General features: G+C 48.8%; 1 protein-coding gene across 3 annotated transcripts in view; it reads right to left on the bottom strand.

The window, feature by feature from the left end:
- LOC144179492 (neural cell adhesion molecule 2-like) overlaps positions 1-25639 on the bottom strand; it is a 408645-nt gene that overhangs the window by 67482 nt on the left and 315524 nt on the right. For all 3 annotated transcript variants that reach the window (XM_077707865.1, XM_077707866.1, XM_077707863.1), the window contains 3 exons: positions 4362-4658; positions 3837-4133; positions 656-768 (listed from right to left, as the gene is read on the bottom strand). In XM_077707865.1, coding sequence (XP_077563991.1) covers positions 656-768; positions 3837-4133; positions 4362-4658 — 707 coding nt within the window. The remainder of the gene's footprint in view (positions 1-655; positions 769-3836; positions 4134-4361; positions 4659-25639) is intronic.

A 25639-nucleotide genomic window follows, 5' to 3' on the forward strand; every position in this document is an offset into this window, starting at 1 on the left:
ATTGTACGGACAGAAGGCAGCAGCACGAGGCGAGAACACGTGATTTTCGCGGTGCTGGTTCAGCTACACCACTTGCAATTAGTAGCAAACCGCTGAGATAGTGTATGTCGGAGCGCTGGATACAGCCGGTAAGCTCGGTGTTGCCAAGGGTAGCTATTTGGCTACGTATGCACAAGCGAGACTTAACGAATGGACGCAAGCCTCAGTGCTTCGGCCCTAAAATGGTATGAGTTTAAAATATTCCGGGAAGGTGAGGATGACGCTTCGTTTCATTCGTGCTTGACACAATATACGTGAGTTGCATAGAATTCCAAACAGGGCGTCGAAAGAGGGGAAAAAAACACCGAACATCTGTCGCGTGCCAAAATGCCGTCCTTCGAAAATGCTTTCACTAAGAAAGCCACCAATGCAAGGAAGGTTTTTTTCCGGATTGATGTTGAACAAATGAAACCTGGATGCGTTTACACCCAAAGCGATATTGTTGTAAATGCATTCATCGCAACCACCCGTGGCGGCGAGGAGATTTTGCCTTGCTCACCAATTGTGCTTGTTTTGTGGAAGCCGCGTTTTTTTGGAGGGAAACGTGTGGCGCGATCATTGGGGAAGACTTAACCTATCCTGGGCCAGAAGGCACCAATGCATGCTTGACGCTTACCTCGAGATGAAATGTTTGCTCCAGACCCCCATTGTAGCCAGACTCGCATTCAATCCTGATGGAGTCCGCTGTTGCGTTCACCAGGTTGCAGTTACTAAGGGGCTCTGGTGGTCCTATGCCAGGGCAAAGAACAAACGACATAGTACGATTTGCGTCAAGGTCAAGCCATAGTATCGGCTGAAAACAGGTGCGAACAATCGAATAGAGTACAATATTACACTCTAAACAGGACAAAGAGGACAAAGATACGCACAGTAAAGTTTTAACTCTCTGCTTGCCGACTGCGCTGTTGGGCAGATAGAACTTCTTAAAGAGCTCCATAGGAATGCTACTGGCCCAACAAGAGGCTCTTTCTGGAATTTCTGTCCGGACAGTGACGGTGCACTCCGCAGACGTATGTGGAAATTGGATAGCAAACACACAGTGCAAACAAATCCGTGAGTGTATTCCACGTGCGTCTATATTTATCCGGCACGTCTCGAATTTTCATCCCGCGTGCACGTTGGAAAGCACGTTATACAGCTCTTTCTGTCCCCCACGGAGAACGCACCTGGGTGGCGCGTTTAACCGTTTTCCGGTATAGTTAAACCTCTTTTTGACAGAATTATAGAGTTCGATGTCATTCTACTCTGTGAAGAAGGATCATGGGCACAGTTCAAGAAGCGCGCGGGACTAAGCACCGTTGTTTGTAATTTCCAATTGAGCGTACTTCCCAGTCAATTAGCTGATTGAAAATTGGAGCTTTATTCTAGCGGACGAAGATGGGGCTGGCCGTCTCCCTTCCGCTTCGTAGGCGTCTTGCTGTCTGTTTAACAAACTAACCCAAAGCGCTCGACCACGGGGGATAGCAGACAGGCCACACTGGTCCACGTTTAAGTGTCTCACCACGACAACGTGCTTGTCATCGGTGAGGATATGAAGCCAGGCTGCGCGTGCACGCCCCCTCCCCCTACGTTCCAACCGCGCCCGCATAAACCGGCAGCCGGTGATGTGCTCGTGCTTAGACGTAAAAGACAGCAGCGAAAATGTCGCTCAGAAAGCCCTCAAGCCGAACAAGAATTATTGTCCTACGACGGCGTTTCAAACGGGCAAGTTGCTCTTTATCCGGGAGAGATTCGCAGCTACGCGACGAGTGAGCACTTAAGGCGGAAACGGCGGTGGGTGCACGTTCTGCAGCAGCGGCTTTTCGTTGTTTTTTGCCCATACGCGCTTCAGTGCGCTTACAGTCTTTTCGATTGCTGCTCCTATTCCTCCGAACGAACGACACGCGTCTTTCCCATAGCGAGTTAAAAGTGCAGCTGCTGATAAGGGCGCTATCGCCCTTATTGCCAATTGCGGAGCTTCTGAAAGAGGCGCCGGCGGTGGCGCGGGGGAGCGTGGAAGTGGTGTTGAGTATAAAGCGGCTTCATCGGAATGAAAATTGGAGGGGAGGGGGCTTGTAAACACATACAGCTTAGCTGTAAAAAACTGGCCTTTGACATGTTCGCACGTTAAAGGGGCACTGACACCAATTTTGGGGGTTCGTTCGCTTCCTTTACTCAACAGAATACCCTGCCTGAAATATGAGCGGCCTCCGACGCGTGGAACCTCCTTCAATTTGATCTGATTTATCGAATTGACGGAACAGCACGCGTAGCGTTGCGCAGAAAATGGACATCAGCGTGACATCACTGCGTTAGAGGGAAAAGAAGTGACGTAGCCGTCTGCCTCTAACACTCGTCAGAAACGTATGACGTCACTTCACATGCGCGTCCCTGCGAGCGGGGATTGGGCGTAGGAGTGTTCACGAAGTGATACAGGTAGCCAGAGCAACAGGCATTAACCGCTGCCCAGAAAGACATTCTTGCCGAAATTAAAGTTCCACACTCGGTAAAGGAGCCGATAATAAAGCCCAGAATCGCAACAGAAGCCGCCATCAGGTTACTGAAAACAGTCATGAAATTTCCGCCGCAATGCTATTCCTAACTTCTTCAGGCAGCTCATCCGCTCAGCTCCGGCGGCAAGTCGGTCGAAACAACGCCTCCTCCGGGCTTTGCAGTGTTTTCACGTCCGCACAAAACGGTGAGGTCATTCCGTGATTCTGTCACACGTGCCCTCCGGGCTGGAAGCGCGGGAAACCAAAACCGACGATATTCAGGCTGTTGAATGTACTCAATTATAACGCGCTCAAGTATATTTTCGGGTTCGCCAGGCCGTTCAGCATTGATGAAATCAAGAAAGGAACATAAAATTTGGTGTCATTTAAAGATACTGCAGGGGTGACTAGCCTTCACTTTGCCCACAATTACCTCAACTGATCAACTCCAAGCACTGGGACTGCACAAAATTGAAGAAGAATTGACCTTAGACCATCTCACTGCGCAGAGAAGACACCTAGCCAACACCCCAACTGGAGGCCCCGTACTCGAACGCCTAGGCTACGCGCTCCCAGAAACCATTGAAACGACTTCGGAGATCCCACTGGACACTCGATCAAGGCTGGCAATACCCGTTCCACTGAACATGAACCCTCGGCAGCATGCAAACAGAAGGCATGCGAGAGCCCATGCCCTCAAAAACAATGAGACTGTAGCACCGCGTTGTGCACGGATGCAACACACTATGTGCGCGCCAACACCAAACTGCAGTTGTCGCAACCGCTGCTGCCCACATCACGAGCACCAGACTAGAGCAGTACAGTATCCGCCCAGCGGAAGAGACATCGATCGCGTTAGCCATAACAGTCTCAAGCCAGCAATACCATCCCCGACTCTCAAGCGGCGTGTCGTACGCACCTGGTGGAATAGTACCCATAAAAGTAATGCAGGTTCTAGCGCAGAATCCGCAAAACAATTTGTCAATAATTTTGATGCCTGCCCATTCGTTACTCCGCGGCAGTCAAGCAGCACATGAGTACGCCCGAAGTGTTCGCCCTTGAGGGCGAAGGCGGCGGGTAAAACCAACGGAGTACTGGACTAATGGCACCGCCCACCCAATTTTGAGAAAAGCCTTTACACCTCCTCTTCGAACCACAGTCAGTGAGGCCCGAAATACTGTCACGCGGTGAAAAACGAAACAAGGTTGCCTTCCCTGTCTGTGTCCTGGCTCCCCCCGGAAGCAGCATGCAGGGAATTTAGCGAGCAAGCCTACTAAATTTCTTCATCTGCAGAGGCCATCCAGGAGCAGCCGGGTTTCAGCTCACCTGCGGCAACTATGTTGAAGACGCACGGCCTGAGCTGGGTGCCCACACTGTTCCTTCCCCAGCAGTAGAGGGCGCCGAAGTCGGTGTGGGTGCGAGGCACGTGCGTGGCAATGCTGCGCAGGCCCCTGTTTTCGGGCATCGCCGACAGGTGGCGCTCGCCGCCGTCGAACGTGCTGTTGAAGCGCCACTCGAACGACACGTCGGGGGGATCTGCCTCGAGTTCGCACGACACGTGAGCCACTTCGTTCCTGCCCACGCCGTACACCACCTTCTGGCCATTTCGGCACACAGGAGCGACTGCGTCACACCACCCACTTCGGCTAAGCCACACCATCGCCTCCTGGCCAAACAATGCGGTTGCAAAGAGATTAACCGCACCCACCCTTTAGAAGGCTATTTTAGACCGCTTGCGAAAGAAGTTTTTGTAAAGATGTCATGCGCGCTCAGTGAGGAAGAGCTAAGCTACGGCGCTGCTATCGGCGGATGGTGATTTTCTTTTCGAGAGATGTGTCGAGAGATGCTTACACTTTATCTGCAGCTGCAGCTGGTTGCTCTCGCCGTGGCCCTGAGTGTTGCTGGCCACACATTGGTAGGCGCCAGCCCGGAGGCGGCGAACCCGCAGCAGCCGCAGGGACTGGTTACCAAACACCAGGTCCAAGCCGGCGTCCCGGCTCCGGTCCAGAAGGCGGCCGTTGTGCTTCCACCAGACGTCTCGCACCGCGGGATTGGCCCGGACAGCGCATTCGAGGAGAACGTCCGAACCCTCGTGGATGGCGCCGCTGGCGTGCGTTGACGTCACACTCAGAGACAGCTGCGGTGCATCTGTGATTGGGCAGAGCCAAGGTTTGTACAAGTTTTCTGCCTGAGAACGGCACGAAAACTTGCGGGCGCGACAGATTTCCAATGGAACTGAATATAAGTAAATACAGCGGAACCCCAATAACACGACTTTGAAGGGACCGGGAGAAAGCGTCGTATGACCGGGGTGTCGTACGACCGGGGTGCGGGTAAATGCCATGCCGGCCCAGTAGACGATCTCACACGGCAGGTGGGCTAAGAATTTATTCAAACTACTATAGTTAGCGCGTTCTCGCGCGATTTACAAACCTTTAGCTTAAATCCCAACTTTAAAAAGTTGCCCGCGTATCTGCTCCTTTCGTTGCAGGTATCGGCGAAAGACGATAGTCGACTGGCGCCCCTATCAAGTAAATGCCTCCCTTCTTTTTCCCGCTTACCTCTCGTGCTGTTCCTTTCCCATCTCGTTTCTCCCAAGATAACGCGCTAAAGGTTTGCTCAAATCCGCTTAAATTTACCCCGTTCTACTGCTCCAAGTCGGATGCCTCGATGCCGTACGGCGGAGACGCGCGTGAATTGAGGCACCCTACTACAATATTTATAGAAGCACGATACGCTACTGCGCGAGCGTTCCGAGCGCAACCTTTCGTTGCTATTGCAGTTTGATTTTTTAAATGACGCCAGGCGGTAGCGCTGGCAACAGCAGGCGACGGTTTTCTCCCGTTGATGTAGTATTTCATTTGCTATCCCAAAAACCAAGAATTCATGAATTTTTAAAAAAAGGAACACTGTAATTACCTCTGGTGTATTGATTTTCTGCCTTATATTTGTGTGATATCTTGATCTTGTTCAACAATGTTGACAAGTATGTACACTGACACCGGACTTCGACGTTTATATTTGGCTGTGAGTATATAAGACTATTGCGCAAATGTGATGTCACTTTGGCCGGGTGGCTGAATCGAGTCACAGGCTGAGAGACAGGCAGACAGACAGATAGACAGACCCAAATTTCTGCGTTTAAGTCGCCCAAGAAAGACTATCGTATTTAAAAAAAGAAACTCTTTATTTGCGTATCCCTCCCCTCCACGGCATCTTAGCTAGGCGCCAGCCAAGCACCGCCCGCTACGCGACTCCCGCGCCGTCCGGCGCTATTTAATGTCCGCCAGCGGCTTTGCGCACGCCGGATGAGACCGACGTGGGGTCAAGCAAACTGAGAGGGGAAGAAACGAGCGTGAAACTGCCAACGCTAAACAAAACGAAGAGTAGTACAAGGCGGAAATAAAAAAAAAAATTGCGGTGGCTTAACTCGGCTATGCCAGGATATACATGCGTGAGCTAAGGTTCACCTGGTTATTCTTAGCTTTCCTGGTTGTCAGGATTAGCTTGATTATCATGCTTACTGCTGCTTCAATGACACACACACACGGTATACGCATTTGTGACACATGTATATTTATCAAGCGGCTCCGGCGCAGCGTCACTAATAGCCCCAGAGCTAAGCTGCTTCCACAGGCGCACGCCGGTGTTGCTGAGAACCACCGGTTCCACCCCCCCCCCCCCTCGCATGATCATCAAGTGAACCGGGCCGCCACGTGCGGAACAGAGGTCGGCGAAGACGCTGGGGGCGTAGGGTGTGTGAGAGACGCAGGGCAGCAAGCAACGTTCTGTGCGCCGTGGGACGTCACTGCTCCTCTCGCATGCGAACCACGGATCTCCAGGAGCTACGCGAAACTGCTCAACCTCGGCCTGTGTAGCTCACACTACAAAAAAGAAAAAAAAACGCCTTTCTCGTACAAGGTGTCCTTGCTCAACAGCTCTTTTCGTTTGCCACAAGACCCAGCAAGGCGAAATAGATAAGATGATACGCGAGTAAGGTGATAATAGATAAGTGACTAAACAGTGTTGCAACGAAAATTTTAGCGCGGTCTTCCTACACTGACTCTCTGCGGTGGCCAAAAAGTGACCCCAAATGGCGGTGCCAACGTATACGTGCCTCCACCCTTGGGGCGAATGCGCGTGAATTCAGGTACTCTAGAAGAGAAAGGAGTGGAGTGACAGCGGGGCTTCGAAAGACACGGATAAGCAGAGAGCAGAGATATACGCCTCGAGGGCAGCCCTCGAGGCGTAGAGGCGCTGTAGAGGCAGCTGTAGAGGCGCCACTGAAATCCCCGTAGCGTCCAGTTTCGAAAGCAGCCGCGGGAGTCACCGGACCACTCCTCATTGTCGCCGCTGCTTTTTCGGCACGTTCACGACGGAGATTTCGCGTTTTTATGCTTTAAAAATGCATATTTATGTAGCGCAGTTACTCTGTTGGCAAATGTGGTGAATGAAAATGTTTACGAGAATGAAAATGTTTCTGACGCGGTCTTAGTGTGGTACATTCGCTCTGTATAAAGCGGCAGGTGTGTGCCACAGGCCAGCGTCGCTAAGCCGGAAAATGCATGGAGCTGATTGTAATTCCACTGCCCTGAAATATATAATAGTGTCTCCATAAGCCGTGGTTCCTCAGATGGTCATGATACGGCCATACACTACGGTGCAAATAGGTTATGTGTGCTTACATAATCTAGCGAAGCATTCATGCCTGACAGCACGTCATACCTCAGTCAATATCATACCTCAGGTATTGATCACTACCCTGGACAAGCCAATTTGGCATACATTTCACGACCATTATACGAAAAAGTACAATGAATAATGCAAGATTATACTCTGGAATCAGCACACGACAAAAAATTTATTGCGGGGTCGTCTTGTCGCAAGGTGAGCGCTCGCAAAAATTAATATATCCTCCGCGAGCAGCGCTTAGGCGGGCTTATAGAATAATCCGCGTCCACGACTAAACGCTTCTTCCAAACATCATTTATGACACATGGAGCCTGCATAATCTAGAAAAAACTGAAATGAGAAGGCTCAGACGCCACACTTCTCCTACGACACCTTATATCGCTTGTGAACTGCGGCTACCCTGTACCCTTCAAAAAATGCGTGTGCCGAGTGATCAGCTGGTCGTTAAAGTCGAAAAACAAAGGCAAAGCGAACGCGCAGCTTGTGTGTGTGTGATTACTAAAACGTTCAGTCCTTGAGCTCGCTCCGCATTTGTACACAACGATATTGTTCAGCGTCCCCTCCCACTCCCCTCCCGAACCTTGCGACATAGAAGTGCATTTCGCATCTAGTTGGTCTGCTGATGCCAATAAGACGAACGCTCAGGATTTCCGAAGCTGCACTGGGTTTTTTCATTCCCGTACCAGCTATTATGTTTCTTCTGGACTTGCAGTTGATTTATTTTTCCGTGATGTCATTGTACAGCTTTCCTCGTTTCTTGCTTTATGGTGTGAGTCCGTACGCATTAATTTTACGATGTGCAGCCTTGTAATAGACCTAACAATTTTGTTTGCCTCATATGCCCATTAAATGCTCACGTAAGTGTCAGGTTGTGGGCCTGCTCTCTACGGCATGCCAAGGAATGAGGCACACTGCGGTTGGTTGAAAGAACTGTTTGCTTACATCCTCCACCTCGCGGTCGCCCGACCGGGAATACACACGCACACACCAGCACAACCCCCAGCGTCCCGAGTCCGAGTCTCGCGCGCGTGCCTCCGCACGGCATCACCCCCACCGCTCTCTGTCCACCAGCGTCATCCCTCGGGCGCCGACGTCTCCAAGTCTTGCGGCCCGGTGGCCGCACGGAAGGCGAGGAGGGCGAGGGAAGGGAGCTCATGGCGAGGGGCTCCGAGCAACACCCTCTAGCCCAGAAGGCATGGTGCCAAGGTGCTTCCCACAAGGTATAGGGTTATAACATCCCCGAATCATATTTTTCCATGATGTATATATTCCACACAAAGCTGCATTCGTTGTCCGCGCTGCAAAACGAAACCAACCTGTCACTGCCATTATCAGATCTAAACGGAGCGACAATATAATTCCCTTGTGCTGACGTATTCAGAGATGAGAGTGGTGATATGCTGCTGCCGTCGCCGATGCCCATAATAGCGACCAAGAAGCGCACATGACTCCGTCCCCGGATAGCTCTTGTTTGCGTTCGAGCACTCTACCAAAACGAAGCTGATTTTTGAAGTGACCTAAACGTACTATTTGCTTACAGATGTCACCATAACAAGTTGTTTAGGGCGCTGAAAGGCGAAAAGAAGAGAAAGAGCCCCTATATGCTGCGCAGCGGTCATCCCGTAATCGCCGCGGAGAAGCAGCGGCAGGCGGCGCAGCGATCGCAAAGCCCGAGGCGTATAAGGAGAGAGAGGGTCGTGAAAGGAAGAACCTTGGATCGAGCGGGAGGGGAAAGCGGGTGTTTGTCAGCGCCGTGTGGTTGCGTCGTATGTGTTTTCGCGTTCGTCGGCGGCTCGATGGGAGCTTCAAATTCACGGTCCGCCTGCCACCTGAACTTCAACTTGTCGCGGTTGGCGCGCTGGCGCACTGCTGCCGCGTGGAACCGTCGAAGGTTAACTCCCGCTCACGAGTACCCGCCTGCTTGCTTGCGTCTGTTGAGCAAGTGCCGTGGTCCGCATGCGGACCTTTGTGCAGCAAGCAGAGTCAAACGGGGGTTCAGAATAAAGGTCGGGACAAGACGGCGAAGCGGTGTAAAATGTGGAAGAAACGCCGGTTTCTCCGCGCCAGGGTTCGTCGTATGAAGCGGACGGCGTGCGCCCGAGCGTCGTATCACCAAGGTTTTAAATGCGTTGTTTCTATGGGGCGTTTGCCGGGACACTCTGCGCAGCGCCTGCGTGCGTGCGTCATTGAGTTCACAGGAAAAAAGAATTGCCGAGCACTTTTTTTGTACACATTGAAAATATCGCCTGCGCAAGCAAAGGGCACACGAGCAGCAAGAAAAAGGCCTACGAGCAAGTTCAGGACGAAAAAGAAACAGGCTGCACGAGCCAATCCATAGTACTTTCTGCAAGCCAGCAAGCGCCAATCGGAATCCACTTCACCTATCACGTCAATCAGAACGGTCAATCGAAGCATCAGAACCCTCTCTAGGTGTAAATGTATGAAACGTTGTGCCTGCGCCGCAACGGGTATCTTGCAATTACTGCGAACGGAGTTAATTCCGTGCCCTCTAGATCGTTGGCGCGAAAGAAACTAGGATCGTAGTTGGCCGCAGACCGTTACGAAGAACCACGAAGATGCTGTCTGCGCATCTGCTCGTCGCAAACTTGGTCTCGTCAGACACAGGCTCAAATACTCGCCCCCGCATGTTAAACTGTTGGCTTACAACTCGTTAATTAGGTCTAGACTAGAATATGCATGTATTGTTTGGGACCCCTTCTATAAGAAAGATATTAACAAACTTGAGCAGATTAACAGAATTGCAGTTCGTTTTACGTATAATCGTTATAAAAGGTCTGATTCTCCTACCGAACTAATGAACGCAAATGGAATTAGCTCCTTAGAATCTCGGAGAAAGCTTGCTAGGCTAAAATTTCTGTTTCATCTCTGGCATCAGGAGTTGAAGCTCGACTCCTCTACCTACCTTCAGCCTTCAACCACTAGACCCACACGACATGACCATTCCTGTAGATTAACTCCCATTTTTGCACGTACAGAGAAGTTTAAACATTCCTTCTTTCCAAGAACCATAATAGATTGGAATGCCCTCCCCGGCCACATATTTTTTTCAAATGATGTACCCCGATCAATTGAAAATTTCCTTAACATGCAAAATTTCAGCTGTCTTGTGTTCTCCCCATTTCAGTTGCTTGTTGTATGGCGTTATAAATGGTCTTCTTTTTTGTTCCAGTTCTTCATGTTTTTCATGCATGCCTTGTATGCCAAACCTCGGCTTTACTATACCCTTGCTTTTTTCCCTTGCGCTGCTTTATTAGTTATTCTTTATTTTTTGCTTGCAATGTTAATGTGTATCAGAATATTGTATCTGTACCCCACTCCTGCTTGGGCCTCAAAAAGGCCTGCAGTATTTTGTAAATAAAAAAAATAAAATAAAAATTGTCATAAGCGTGCCCCTAGTGTGGTAGGAAGTAATCGCCTAGAGGAAGGAGATACAAAATTTCTCGGTCACGACCCGCTCATCCGGAAACCGTACAAAATCTCTCTGGGCCTCCCTGTCTTTAGCACAACATCCAACCTCCTTGAGCTCGCCCTTCACAAATCGAAGTACAGCAAGTCAGGCAGCTCTGCCGTCTCTCTCGCTTCACTGCGGGTAGAACAGTCCTTGCACACACAGGTCGTCGCGAAGATATCCCGCCCAACTTTGGTCGCACATTCGCCGACACACGCACCGAACGGCAGTGGGCGAGCCCTAGTACGACTCTTGCAGAAGAAATACTTTAGTAATGAGGTATCCCAGCCTACCAGCTCACCCACTCGCCGTTCTGGACTTCCAAGGATCACTTCGAACATCTGATACCGTCGCTGAGACCACAACTCAAGCAAGTACCATTCCGCTCTCTATGTCGCTCTCATAGCAATCTGTCAGCAAGCATGCCGAAATTTCCTCACCGGTCCTGAAACGCCATCAAGCTTCTCGAAGAGTTTCAGCGCTACCCTGCATGCAAATCGTGCAGACTCCCCGACACACCTCACAGACTTCACCAGAAGACGAAAGGAACGTGCTGGCAGCTTGTTGAAGATTTAGGGGAGTAGCATCCTAAGAAAGTGGTGTCCGCTATCGTTCTTCTTAGAGTTTGCCCTCTCGCGAACTTAACCAGGTGAATGCAAGGGACTTTAATTTCGTAGGCCTGAAAGGTCCATGCTTGTGCCACTAGATACGATACACAGTACCGTCACTGAGGCACACAAGCGAGCAACGGCGCGGCGCCCATTTTGGCGCTTATCAGTGTTGCGAGATTGCCCCTTCTACAGCCTCGCCGCCGACTTTGACCGGGTCGTCTGTTAACAACGTTACCAAGATGCCGCAAAGCGGCATCTTATGGCCCACTTCTGCTGTTGAAACGCTGTTGCACGCGTTATCTTTGATTCGAGTTTGGATACGAGGTCAGTCGCGCGCAGCCGCAGAGCAGGGAGGTCAAGCTAAGCCCATGAAAGTTGACCGACTAACACACATAAACAACAAAATGGCGGGGCCCATGAAACGTCGCAGTGTAAACAATTGTCACGTGATACGAATTGACCAATGATCATGGCGGCGGTACGGAAGAAAAATTAAAGCCGTTACACGTAATGTGAAAGCGGTCGGAAGTGCAGAGCAGTGATTCGTCATAATGGGCTGCAGCGCCGTTATTCGATCACTGCTGCCACCCAATGTATTTCAAATTTCCCGCCTTCGCAGTGCTCGCGCTCCCCATGCCTGAAACTGCGCCAGCGGGAGTTCTGTTCTTTTTGCGCTTGCTTTAATTTCGTATGCTAGAGCTGTTTTGAGTAACTTCGAACGCGTAATTTTTTTCTTGCCCGCCTGGAGCCTTTCCGCGTCATCTCGAACGCGCCATTTTTTTCTTGCGCAGCTGGAGCCTTTCTGTGGCATTTCGAACGCGCCATTTTTTCTTGCGTGGCTGGAGCCTTTCTGCGGCATTTCGAAAGCGCCATTTGTTTCTTGTGCGGCCGCTGTTTTCGCTTACTATCGTAAAAAAATTAGCACTGGCTTAGCTCGGCTATGCCAGGATATACCTGGCGTGAGCTAAGGTTCAGCTGGTTATTCTTAGCTTTCCTGGTTGTCTGGGATTAGCTGATTATCATGCTTACTGCTGCTAAAACAATTTCCTATCCAATCCAATCCAGTCTAGTCCAGCCCAGTCCAGTCCAGTGACTGCTCCTCGCGCATGCCCAGCACGGCTCTCCTGGAGCCACGCGAAACGGCTATAAAGCAGCTCCGGCGCAGCGTCAGACTTAGCTACTGCGCAACGGAGGCGCACAGCTGGGCACGCGCCGGCGCCAGTGCTTCTGCCGTGGCTTTGACGTCACTCCTCTGGAATGCGCAGACCGGCGAATGTGCAGACCCAATTATCTACACACCCGTACTCCAATTGCATTGGATTTTCAATCCAATCGATTATTGTTAGAATATTGAAGTGCGACTGACTGTTAAATGCCTTTCCTGTGTATGTAAGTAAAAAGTACCTAGCCGTTTTTTTTCTTTTTTCCTCGGCATGGCAGTTGCTCAAGATATTTTCCTTGCGATTGTTGGGCTCCTTGAGCTTTCTATTCCCGTTGTGTCCCAATTCACGCCCTCCTGTGACTGCCCAGCGGCGCACACAAGCCATGCGGCTTATGCGGGCTGGATAATGTTCTGTATTTTGAAATGTGAATAAACATTAATATTATTATTAACAGGTGGACAATGCCCGGTGTCCCACTTTCGACGACGACGAGGGAGTGGCTGGCGTGCAGCCTGTGCGAGATCGGCGATAGCCGCCATGTAAATATTGTAAAATACACCATCCAAATCTCATGGTTCATGTCCTGCGCCACGTAACAATATAATCCAAGCCAATCCAATGCTCCTCGCGCTTGCGCTACAAGGTGTGCGCGGAACTGCTCAACCTCGGCCAGTGCAGCTTACTTTGTTTATTCATTTATTTACAAATACTGCTGGCCAGAGGACAAAGCAGGAGGGGCAAGGTGATACAGTTATTATGCACAACATTTCAATTACAACATCACAAGAATCAAGAAAATTAGAAAGCGGAAAGCGTAACATTTTTATACAAAATCAATGAAAGGTAAGAGTGGGGAGGGAAACGCGGAATAGTTGCAATAGCTAGAAAACCAACTTCAAATTTCTGCGTAAATAAGCTCAGGAGAGTGTAAACTTCTTGCAAGCAAGCCGTTTCACTCTTCAATGGTACGAGGAAACAAAGAAAATTTGAACAAGTTAGTACGAGCAAAATATGGTGTTAAAGAAAGTGCGTGTGAATGCCGGGTATGACGTGTCTTTAGTGGTGTGAGGTAGGGGTCAAGGTTCAGAGCAAGCTTGCGGTTTGAAAGGAGGTGCAACCATTTTAGGCGCAAGAATCTGCGTCTTGACTGCAAAGATTGGATACCATTTGAAAGCATAACATTAGTGACAGAACTACCAGGCTTATAGAGAGAATAAATGAAAGGAACTGCCCTCCGCTGAATTTTTTCTAATGCATAAATGTTAGTTTTAGTATAAGGATCCCAGGCAACGCATGCATATTCTAATTTCGGGAGTATCAAGGATTGGTAAGCTAAGTGTTTTACTTTTGTGGGAGCATCCTTAAGTTTGTGTCTTAGCATGCATAATTTGCGGAAAGCTGCGGAAGAAACTTGTTTAATGTGGGAATTCTAACTTAAATTATGTGTTAGAGTAACACCAAGTTACTTGTATTCCTTAACTTCATAAAGAGGTTGGTTAGAGAGCGTGTATTCAATTAGAAAGGGCGTTTTCTTGTTAGTGACACGGAGTAGAACTGATTTCTCCAAGTTCTGTTTCATTCCCCATTGGTTGCACCATAAACATATATTGTTTAGGGTGGACTGGAGAGCTGCTTGGTCATCAGGATTAGCTATCGAGTTAAACAGAATACAATCATCCGGAAAAAGACGAACATTAACAGGTGGGTTTACACAATTTACTACATCATTACAGTATATCAAAAAAAAACTAGGGGACCGAGTACACTGCCCTGTGGAACACCTGAAGTAACAGGCAGAAGAATTGATTTTTGATCCTTAATGCACACAAATTGGGAGCGATCAGACAAGTAGTTAGAAATCCAGGCTAATAGAAAATGGGAAGCCCAATAAGCTGTAATTTAACCATAAGTTTATCATGGGGGATGCAGTCAAAAGCTTTGCAGAAATATAAGAATATGACGTCGACTTGGCCGCCCTTATCAATCACAGATGCAAGAGAATGAATGACTGTACATAACTGAGTTTTTGTTGAGAACCCTTTTCGAAAACCATGCTGGCACGGAGATAAAATGTTATGCTCATCTAGGTGTTGTGATATGAATGTTGTGACAATGTGTTCAAAGATTTTGCTACAAGACTATATAGTCGAAATGGGCCGATAATTGGAGACAAGAAGAGGGTCTCCCTTTTTTGGGAATCGGCTTAACACGAGCCATTTTCAATTCTTTAGTTAATGTCGCAGTACGGATTGAAGCCTCACAAATTGTAACAAGGTATTTGGACAAGGGCTCGGCGTACCGTCGGAAAAATTTATTCGGTATTCCCTCTGGCCCACCGGAAGATTTTACTTTTATTCGAAGAACCATGTTTAGAACTCCGTCATATGAAATTAAATTTCCTGGTGGAATAATTGGATCATGTGCAAAAGCTACAGGCTGAGAAGACTGGCAGAAAACACTATGAAAAAAGGAGTTAAAATGATCAGCAATCGCTTCCGCATCCGATATCAGAGAACCATTCACAGAAATTTGTTCTACGTTCTTTTTGCGATCGCTAATGTAGGCCCAGAACTTCTGCGGATCATCTGTAATAAAATTAGCCAATGTAGTATTGAAATAAAAGCTTTTCTCGCGTTGAATCGCTTCATGTAAAGCAGACCGAACTTCACTTAGGCGGTAGGAAGCTGCCCTGTTTTTCATGAGACGTGCAGCTTTTCGTTTTAGCTGCAGTATATGTCTCGTGAACCACAGAGTAAACTTAGTGCGTTTTTTTAGTTTGTTGGGAATAAATGTACCTAAACAAAACTTACAGATGTTCTTGAATTTTTTCCAAAGGTGTTCCACATTGTCGCCACAAAACTCGGCCACATGATCATCTAAAAACTAAAAAATTCGCGAATCTTGAGCGCGTGCAAAATTTTTAACAGATTTTGTGGCATGCGTATCCTTAGAGCGGTTTACATGCAAGGGGAACGGAACACTAACCAAACTGTGGTCCGATATGCCAGTGATCACGGACCCGTCGTACTGGACAATTGATCGATGTAAAAATACCAGATCAAGCAATGAAGATGTTGACTCTGTAACACGGGTAGGATCAACCACAACTTGCGCAAGATTGTGGTCAATTATAATATCAAACATGCAAGAAATATTGACAGAGTCAGAGCCGGTTTCTAATTTTTTCCAGTCAATACCAGGAAGATCAAAATATCCTGCTAATATTACTTTCCGATCGTTGAATTGTAGCATGTGAGCATGCAATTTTGTTAGATAACAGCTAGTTGAATCAGGAGCCCGGTACGCTGCGTACAACACGAAATTCTGGCCGCCAAGTGTCACGTTTAAACACAAGCACTCAAGATCGGGCACATGAGATAGCAATGTAGCTCTTGTACAGTCTTTCAGAATAACCGCCACACCACCCCCCCTAGTTGCCCTGTCCTTTCGAAAAATTTTGAAACCCGGCGGCACCACATCATCATCATTGACGAAAGTGTGAAGCCACGTCTCGGTAAGGAAAACTATGTGAGGATCGTGCGCTAGAAGTTTAGCTTCAAGGTGTTCAGTTTTGTTTGTAATACTACGAGCGTTTTACAGTAGTCTTACATGTTGGTTGGTCACATGTCATGAGCTACCATTATCGCTATCTTCACGATCATTGCTCACAACACTTCCGGCGTTCTCTGCATGCGGAGGCTATTCCTTTCGAGTGATTTTTCTGCGTTCATTCGCCGCTTCGTTCCAATCAAACACTTCTTCGTCAACATACAATTTATCGGCAACTAGATAAATGTTCTTTTCTTGGGATTTTTCGTCTTGTGCACTGTCCAAAAGCAGTTTCCGTTTTTTTAAGGTTTGCTTGGAGTAGTCGTTTTGGACGAATATTTTAGTTCCCTTGAGTTTTATGGCATTCTTTAGTACAACGGATTTTTCGTTGAAGTCTTGAAAGAACAAGATAACTGGTCTTTTTGTACCGGGTTTCCCTATTCTGTGAATGCGCCCTACCGATTTGCACGTGACACCAAGCTTATCTTTGAACGTTGCGTCAATTACTTTCTGTTTTAATTCCACTTCAGTCTCTTTGGGGTTTTCTGAAATACCAAAAACCACTAAATTCGAGCGCCTACTTCTATCCTCGAAGATAGAAGTAGTCTACAAAACCTACCCAACGCTACAAAACCTACCGAACGAGCGTTCCTAACTAAATGAACGCGATGGGGCCGCCGGTTATATACACAGATTTTGCCTGAAGTTTTCTTTGCGCTAAACAACGGGGAGATGTGTGACAAGAGCCAGTGGTTCATGAGGTTCAAACGGTTATGACTATTTGAACCGTGTAATTTTCGAAACCTCGGCGCGACTCCCTGACGCCGGTACAGAAGGCTCTACTTGGGTCCGTTATCTCGTTGGACACCTGATTCCGGCTTCGACCGTTAGCGAGCGAAGACGACAAGGCGAGCCCATAAAGTGCTCTGCACTTTATAGGAGAAAAGAGTGCCCTTACCCTGTACCCTTATCTAGTGACACTAGTCCTTGATAACAAAAACACGTTCGTCGGCGCGGGTACGTTGATACGGTGTGGAGACAAAGCCTTGCGCGGCGAAGCACAAAGTTGTCTCCGTGCGGCTCCTACGGCTTGGAGAGAAGTCCGATGCTACGCAAACAATACATGCAGCTGAAACAGACGAGTGAAGCCAACGACGCTTGGCGCTGCCTTCATTAGAATTCGTCTTAGGTTGAAAGTGTCCATTGTGCGAAAAACTGCCGTTGGCGTTGCCGGGTGCAGAAAATGGACCCTGTTGTAAAGAGACTCAAAACTGGCCGCGCGTGTGCACGCTGCCCTGCAAATTTCGTCTAAATACGGGAGACTGCAGCCGGCCCGTCACTGCCTCTCCTCTCACCCCGGATCACGCTTCACGCTTTTCTCCCCCCCCCACTTTAGCTCCCCCCGCACAAAGGTTTGCTAAATTCCATTCATTCTTCCCGCCTTCGCCCATAGCGGGGCATCTGTTGAGACTTTCGTCCTCGCGCTCGGGCCCCAAGGCCAAGGCACCAAGGCGAGCCCGGCCTCCCGGTGTTTTGTGATGAAAATATTGTTTGAAGCGAGTCCTTTAGTTTGTTATTGCCAAAATTGCGCCCACGTTTACTTCAATTAAAAGAATACTGAAAGTACCAGTTCTGTACTTATGTTTTACCCAAAATATGCCGAATGTCTTCTTTCTTTCTGAACAATCTTGACAAGTACAAAGTATGCGACCAGACTGAGTAGTTTGGAAGTGCTTTTCTCATAAAAAGTTTAACTTTTCAGTTAACTTTTGGCCAAGCGGTTCCAGCGACGGGAGGCAGACGGACGGACGGATGGCCAGACAGGCCACGAACATGTTCTCATTTAAGTAGCCCAAGAAAAACTATGCTTGTTAAGAAACCCTTGTGGTTACTATGCAAACTGAGCTCGAGTCTCTAGATTAGGGAAGTAAGAAGAAAAGCTGGGCGAGTTTGTTACGGTGCACTGCGAAACGAAGCGCGGAAGAAGCACCGACAACGCGGAGGAACAATTACAACAGGAAGGCGCGCAACTATCAGTTAGGATTTTTAGTTGGAAATACAAATATATATAAATAAATATATATATATATATATATATATATATATATATATATATATATATATATATATATATATATATATATATATATATATATATATATATATATATATATATATATATATATATATATATTGTAAGAGGCGCGCCAGTGTATCCAAAGGGGTGTGTGCTCAACTGAGACCGAGGCTGACTGTCAGGTGGCGTCAATCCCCCAACTGGGTCTATGTGCAAGGCTCAGTCATCGGAGCAGCCCCATCGAGAACGATCTTGCTGAGAGACCTGCGCGTGGACTCCCGAGCTAGATTGGCCTCTGTTACAACCAGCCCCCGTTACCACGCTCTAGCCGTCTGCTAATAAACCTCATTATAATATATATATATATATATATATATATATATATATATATATATATATATATATATATATATATATATATATTTATATATCAAATAAGAGATAACAGGAACAAATAATATCACATAGCCAAAAAAATTGGCTGGCGATTATAATATTCCCTAATGAAATATTTCGGCGCAGCTCTTTAGCTGTTTTGACTGTGCAAAATGTGTTGAGGCAAAGAATTTCATATGGACATATTTGTATGGTTACAGAAAACTTGTATTTGCAGTTGCTGCCGTAGCACATGCACCGGTTGCCTGGCTCATTGTTCAACAGTCGCTCTGCGTTCTCCGCTCTGGCAGCTTATTTAGCTGCAGCGGCTGACGAAGCGCTCGACTGATTGCCTCTGTCGCAGTTGAGCACTCACTCCTGATGGCTGCAGTGCGCTGAGGCAGCATTTACTCGTCGGTTTTCTCAACGGCAGCTATGGTGAGCCTCTGCGTCGGCGGCGCGAAGTGCGTCTCAAAAAAGGGACTGCGAGCTGCGTCTTAGGAAGCGAACGCACATCAAAGTCACGCGCACGCCCCCGTCACGTTTCCGCCAAGCGCCGAGCAGTCGAGTGTCTCGTGCGGGCACAGCGTACTGCCCCCTCCCCGCCGCACACTTTTGGAGAAGCGTCTCGCGCCGCCACAGCGAACCGCCCTCCCCTCCCAATTTCGCGACAGTCTCCTCCTCTGCTTTCTTTCACTTTTCGGTGTTGCCATCGGTCGCTCGATTACAACGACGATGGCGACGGGCGCCAAAAGGCGGCGCCCTAAAATGAAGCAGCTGTCTTCAGGGAACAAGTGTTTATTGGGCCGACCTTGTGCTCCCCTCAGAACTAAAAAATTACACACGCGGCAACGAAGCACAGTCCAGAACGTGACGTGCACAGGCGAGTGTCAGTGAATCGAATAGCGCAGTGTTTGCTTTGCGAGCATTTGTCTTTCGGCTTTAATCGTTCCAGAACCATGTAATCAGATATAGAACATTGGAGGTCAAAGACGAACGTTCTAATCCAGTGAGGACTGGCGATACAGTGAAACCGGCGATAAAATGAGATGGACTGCCCGGCATACACAACAAAGAAACTGAAACGCGCCCTTCAATTTTAGCTGATATAAGGCAGCTTCATACGCTGCCAACACAAGTAAAAAACAGAAGGTATAGTTCACTGCATTACCCTCTCTCAATGAGGGCGTCGACCCTACGCAACGACTTCAAGGTAGCGAAGCTGTACGCAACAATAGCGTGTTTCCTCTTTTTAGCTTAACGGCGTTGTTTAAGCCTCGCCGCTGTTCAAGGCTTAAACAACACCAAGGCTTAAACAGCTGTATGTTCGTCTTCCCCCATTGCACACGGCTCATCGCCGCACGTGGCCTCCTTGCCTTCCTTCTTGACGCGCACTTATCGCTGCGCAGTTTCCTCCGCCAGGTGGCGACACGGATCCTGCGCCCGTCTCCATTCCCTCCAGGCCTATCTCTCCCCTGCCGCCAATCTCTCGCGCCATCGGGCCGCTGCTCCGTGGCGGGCGCTTGCGGAAGCGGATGTGGTTTGACTTCTAGCTCTCAAGGTCAAAACTGGTCACCGTGCGAAGACTGCCCGAGGTAGCGTAGTGTAGCTTTTGCTACAAAAAAAAAAACGAAGCAGTAGTCCAAACAGTAAAAAGTCCATCATCTTATAAACTACGACCACGACATCGAGCCGCGTGCGTCATCGTAATATACCGGAGTCACCGTCGGGGACAACCTCGTAGGTAAGTTGGCCACACGTCGCTGAAATCTGTACGGTCCGAAATACCGTCGCAGGAGCTTCTCACCGAGACCGCGTCGCCGAATTAGTTTTCCAACCGACACAGGATCACCTGAGTGATATTCGGCAAATAGGTATTGGTGGTTCGAGCGTCCGGCGTCCACCTCCTGACGGTCCGTAATACGAACTAGAGCAAGGTGGAGAGCCTCCTCCGCTCGCTTTTGGTATGCTTGGACGTCTGCGTTGAGGTCGCCGTCTTATACGTGCGGCAAAGCATGGCGTCGAGCATTGTGGTGGGCAGTCTTCCTCCAGCGGTGTCATCTGCGTAATTTCCTGGTTAGCCGTTTTGTTCACCATCGAAAAACCAACACCAACACTACAAGGAAGAACTTGTTCACCAACATGGAAGAACTTGTTCACCAACAAGGAAGAATTTTGTTTCACTTCTTATGTTTGACGTAGACGTACGGCATATCCGCGATCGTCTTGTTCATGCGTTCCGTTACCCCGTTCGTTTGGAGTTGGTACGCCGTCGTTCTTCGGTGATCCATGTTGCTGTAGCGTAAGACTCCTTGCAAGAGCTCCGCAGTGAAGGCCGTCCGGCAGTCCGTAGGACTTGAGAGACTCCACGTGGCAGCTCAACTAGGTGCATGTAGGATTTTTCGACTTCTTGCAATTCCCCTCGGAAGAGCGGCGGTTTCTGCGTGGCGCGTTTGGTCTGTCGCTACGACAATACACTCCTCCGTTCGCAACGTGAAGGTCCACTCCGATCTGTTGGAAGAGCTTCAATGGGACGGAAATCGGCTGCAGTAGTCCGGAGGGTCGCGTCAGCGTCGTTTTTCGTCGCTCGCACTTACGGCAACTCCGGACGTAGTGGGACACATCGGTAGTAAGGCGGGGCTAGTATTGCTTTGCCTTGAGTTTTTCCAATAGTGCGTGTTGTGCCGAAATGTCCGAAAGATGCGTCGTCGTGGCACACTGAAAATTTCGACACGAAGGTCTGCGGGGATGACAAGAAGATAATTCGTTCTCGCTCCGGGGTTGAACTTTTATTTACGAGGACGGAGTTTTGAGGAACAATGCTGGCAAGTTTCGCTTGGAGGCTCTTGTAACGGTGATGTTGCTTCCTTCGAGGTAGTCGATCATGACGCGTAACTCGGTGTCAGCGCGCTGCTCGGCGGCTAGGTCGCTCGATGTCACGACTCCGAAAAACACACCATCGCGATCGTGGTCCTGTGATGCTGGGTCGACGGGGGCGCGAGATAGGGAGGCGGCGTTCGAACGCTTCCTGTCGGATTTATAGACGATCGCATCGTCGAATTCTTTCAGTCGAAATCTCTAGCGCCGAAACGGGCAGAGGCGGTGAACGAATACAGTGCGTGGTGGTCTCTCACAACCTTGAACGGTCTGCCAGAGGCGAATACTTTCCCGCAGGGGCTAGCTTCTGGACGAGGACGGCAGCGAAGCCTACGTCACTGTTACTGTGTGCGTTTCTGTCACGCCATTTTTGTCGAAATAAGGGAGTACAGGCGGGGTTTGCAGGCATTGTTGCATCTGGCGGAATGCTTCCTCTTGGGCGTCTTTCCAGCAGAAAGGGGTTGTAGCTTTCGTCAGGCGCGCGGGCGGCTCTGCAATGCGTACGAAGTTTGTTACGAAGCCCCGATATGTAGTACGCGTACAGTTCAAGGAATCGCCGCACGCTTTTCTTGACTTCCGGCATTTGGAAGTTTTCTATGGCTGAAGTTTTCGCCGGGTCAGGCAGGACTCCCGCGGTGTTGACGACGTGACCCAAAGGCCTCAGTTCCTCTTAGGTGAAGCGGCAGTTTTCGGGCTTCGGCGTTAACCCCGACGTACAATTGGACTCAAGTTCAGACTGCAACGTTGCGAGGTGTTCGACGAAAGTCCGGGCGAATACCACAATATCGTCGAGGTAGGCGAGGCAGGTGTGCCACTTCAGGCCAGCTAGCCCAGTGTCGATGACTCTCAAACGTTGCTGGTAGCCTGCACAGATAAACGGCATTACCTTGAACCCGTAAAGGCCATCCGGTGTTATAAATGCAGTCTTCTCCCGGTCTCTCTTGTCCATTTCCGTTTGCGAGCAACCGGTCTTCACATCTATAGAGGAGATGTGTTTTCATGTCAGAGGCGGTCAAAGGCGTCGTCGATTCGTGGCAGGGGGTAAACGTCCTTTTTGGCGATTTTGTTCAGTCGTCGGTAGTATAGCAAAACCGTAATTTGCCGCAATTTTCCTACATGAGTAGAACGGGCGTAGAACAGGGGCTTTTCCTTGGCTGTACAATGTCGTCGACAAGCAAGTCTTAGACTTGTGTCCGGATGGCTTCCCGCTTGTGTTAAGGTACGCGGTACGGCGACTGTCGGGTAGGTCAGGCTCGACCCTCGCCTATAAGTGAGTGCTTCGCTAGAGGTGTCGGACGGGTCTCGAGTTCGACGATAAACACTCGGTCTAGGTGCGGAGCAAAGCCCATAACTTTCCCGGTTTTTCTTGCAGTAGCGCCGGCTTGAAGAAATGCGGAAGCTTGAAGGCGACTGTGATCGCGTCATTCGCTTTGTGCGCCTCTGCGGGGAACGCAATTGCAGCGCCCATGTTTATATGCTGTTACTTCTCGGTGGTATTAGTGACCAAAACGTGGGAATTAATTTGCTCGAAGCGCACAATGCCTTTTCTGACGGACACACCGTAGTCATCAAGCAAACTTTGGTTACATATACGGTGATCATCAAGCTCGCGTAGGGTAGCATGGTGACGTGTTCATCAGCGATCGCTACGGCACCGCACGTTGTTCGGGGCTTGGCCGTGGCGTTATAGCGTGATCGGCGTGGAAACTGATGTACTTGACCTGCAAGTAAAAGGCACCATTCTCCGTCAGAAAGCTCATTCCGAGAACTACGTCGCGGGAGGGCTTAGGGATTATGACGAAAGCAGGAGGGTATGTGGCGCCATTTATGGTGCCGCGTGACGTACACGTTCCAGTTGGCGTAAGGAGATGGCTTCCTGCTGTGCGTATGTGCGGACCGTCCAAACTTGAAACTTTTTTTCTGTTTCGGCACTGATGATCCGCTCATCACTGAAGTCGGCTCCGTGTCTATTTGTGCGACTCTGCTGATGCCGTCGATGCCGCATGTGAGAAGTGGTCGTCTTCGAGTTTTGGGCTCCTCGAGAATGGTTCGCGTTGGGGGTCGATGGCTACGCGCCGTCGTTGCCTTCGTCTTGCTAATTATGGGCATGGTCACATCGGGTAGGCGTCGCGCCGTGTGGCTGTCGTCGTGTTGCGGGGAAACGTCGAGGTTCGGACAGGGTGTCGGGCCATGGTTGCGTCGTAAGTGTTGGTATTTGGTGCGTGGTTGCGTCGTTGGACGGTTTTCGATTTCCGCAATAGTGCAACTTCACCCCCAAAAGCTGCTGCTTCCAGCTTCCACTTCGTGGGCTAGGGCACCTCCTACGTGCGAAGTCGGCGTTGCTGCGGTGGCTGAGCAATAGGCAGGGACAGGGTGACGGCGAACTGTTGAAAAGGGCTGACCCAAGGCTGGTCTGAGGCAGGTACTCCTCGGTCTCACTCGGTCGTTGGCCGGGCAAGGGGGCGCAGTGCGGCGAAATAGACGCCCCGCAGTCCGAGGTGCTTGTAGAGGCAGCGTCGACAGATGTATGAAGGCGCAAAATTTGGCGAGTCGGAATACGTTCATCCTTCACAGAGTGAAAAGGACGGAGCACGAATAAGAAATAGACACCACAAATGCTGACACTCGACTAATTCTGACACTAGGCTCGAACAGGGAAAACTGAAGAAAAAATTGTTCGTGGAGGTTCAAAAATGTCGCGCTATTCGTATAGTAGGAAAGCGGTATTTCCCAACTTTGCTGCCGTAATTAAGCCATGAGTGAGTTTCACTTGCATGAAACAAAATAACGCTATTTGTGTGCTCTGAATCATATTTTAAATCATAGCGTTTTATCTGGCCATGACTGTACAAGACGTATGGCACGTGTAGTCTTGCAACCCCGTCTTTCTTCATATTCGGTAGGGTTTTATTGTATATGCAGAAGCGAAATACCTAATTTATTTATTTCAAAATACTGCAGGCCAGAATGGCCCTAGCAGGAGGGGCAAGTGAAGAATACAAAGGTCATTACTCGGTATCAGCAGCAGCAACAACAACAACAACAAAAAACGCAACACTACCAGGAAAACAGCATAAAACAAAACAGCACATGGACAATATACATCATCAAACCGATCAGAATGCAACGTCAATCGTACCAACACACTGATACACCATCACTGTATTGAGTCAATACCATCGGTTTAACAAGACAAGTGCTGCTGTAATCCTCTAGCAAAATTGTCAGCTGCTAGAATTGACTCAGGAAGTAAATTCCAGTCTTCTATGGTACGAGGAAAGAAGCTATTTTTAAATGAACTAGTCCTTGCGAAAACAGGCTCTAAAGCGTCATCTCGTGTGTGACGGGTTCTTCTCCTGGTTAAGGGCTTAAGGAATGTAGGTATAGGCAACGAAACTTTCTTGGTCAGTATATTGTGAAGAAGCAATAGACGGTTTAGTTTCCTTCTTGTTTCTAGGGTCGGGATATTATTGTTGGTCATGAGCTGCGAGGGGGAGTCTTGTCGTCTGTATTTACCATAAATGAAACGAACGCATTTTCTTTGGACATCTTTTTTAGTTTGCGGGTCCCACACAACAGACGCATATTCAAGTTTAGACCTGATGATAGTCTGATAGGGTAAGAGCTTAACATTACTCGGAGAATGCTTAAGCTTTCATTTTAACAAACAGCTTTTTAAAGGCTGATGCGCATATGTCGGAAATATGTTGGGACCATGTCAAATTTTGAGTAAAAGTGACGCCTAAATACTTATAACACAGAACTTCTGAAATTGCGAAGCCATGGAGGTGGTACTGGAAAACGCTGGGATACGTTTTACGCGTTATTCTTAAAAGAACTGTTTTTTGTGAGTTAATTTCCATATCCCAATCTTTGCACCATTGTTCAACGCTGTCAATAGCTTCCTGTAGTATAGCCTGATCACTTGCAGAACGAACGTTCATAAACAAAACACAATCATCAGCGAACAATTTCAATGAAACAGGACCAGAAACCACTTCAGTCAAATCATTGACGTAAATTAGAAAAAGAAGGGGCCCCAGCACACTGCCCTGAGGCACTCCAGATGAGACAGACAGAGCATCAGAAACGCATTCCCCTACATTAATAAATTGCATCCTATTTTTTAAGTATTCACGAACCCAGTTAACCAAATATGCGGGAAGACCGATCGCCGTAAGCTTAGACAGAAGCTTGCTATGGGACACCTTGTCAAACGCTTTACAAAGGTCAAGGAACACAACATCCACTTGCCCAGCTTCCCCGGCCACGTTGTTAACGTCTGATTATGGGAACCCGGCGCACGTTAAAGATCC

Source organism: Haemaphysalis longicornis, unplaced genomic scaffold (assembly GCF_048455015.1).
Source record: "Haemaphysalis longicornis isolate Haplotype H1 unplaced genomic scaffold, Haemaphysalis longicornis Haplotype H1 scaffold_4, whole genome shotgun sequence".
Classification (NCBI taxonomy): domain Eukaryota; kingdom Metazoa; phylum Arthropoda; class Arachnida; order Ixodida; family Ixodidae; genus Haemaphysalis; species Haemaphysalis longicornis.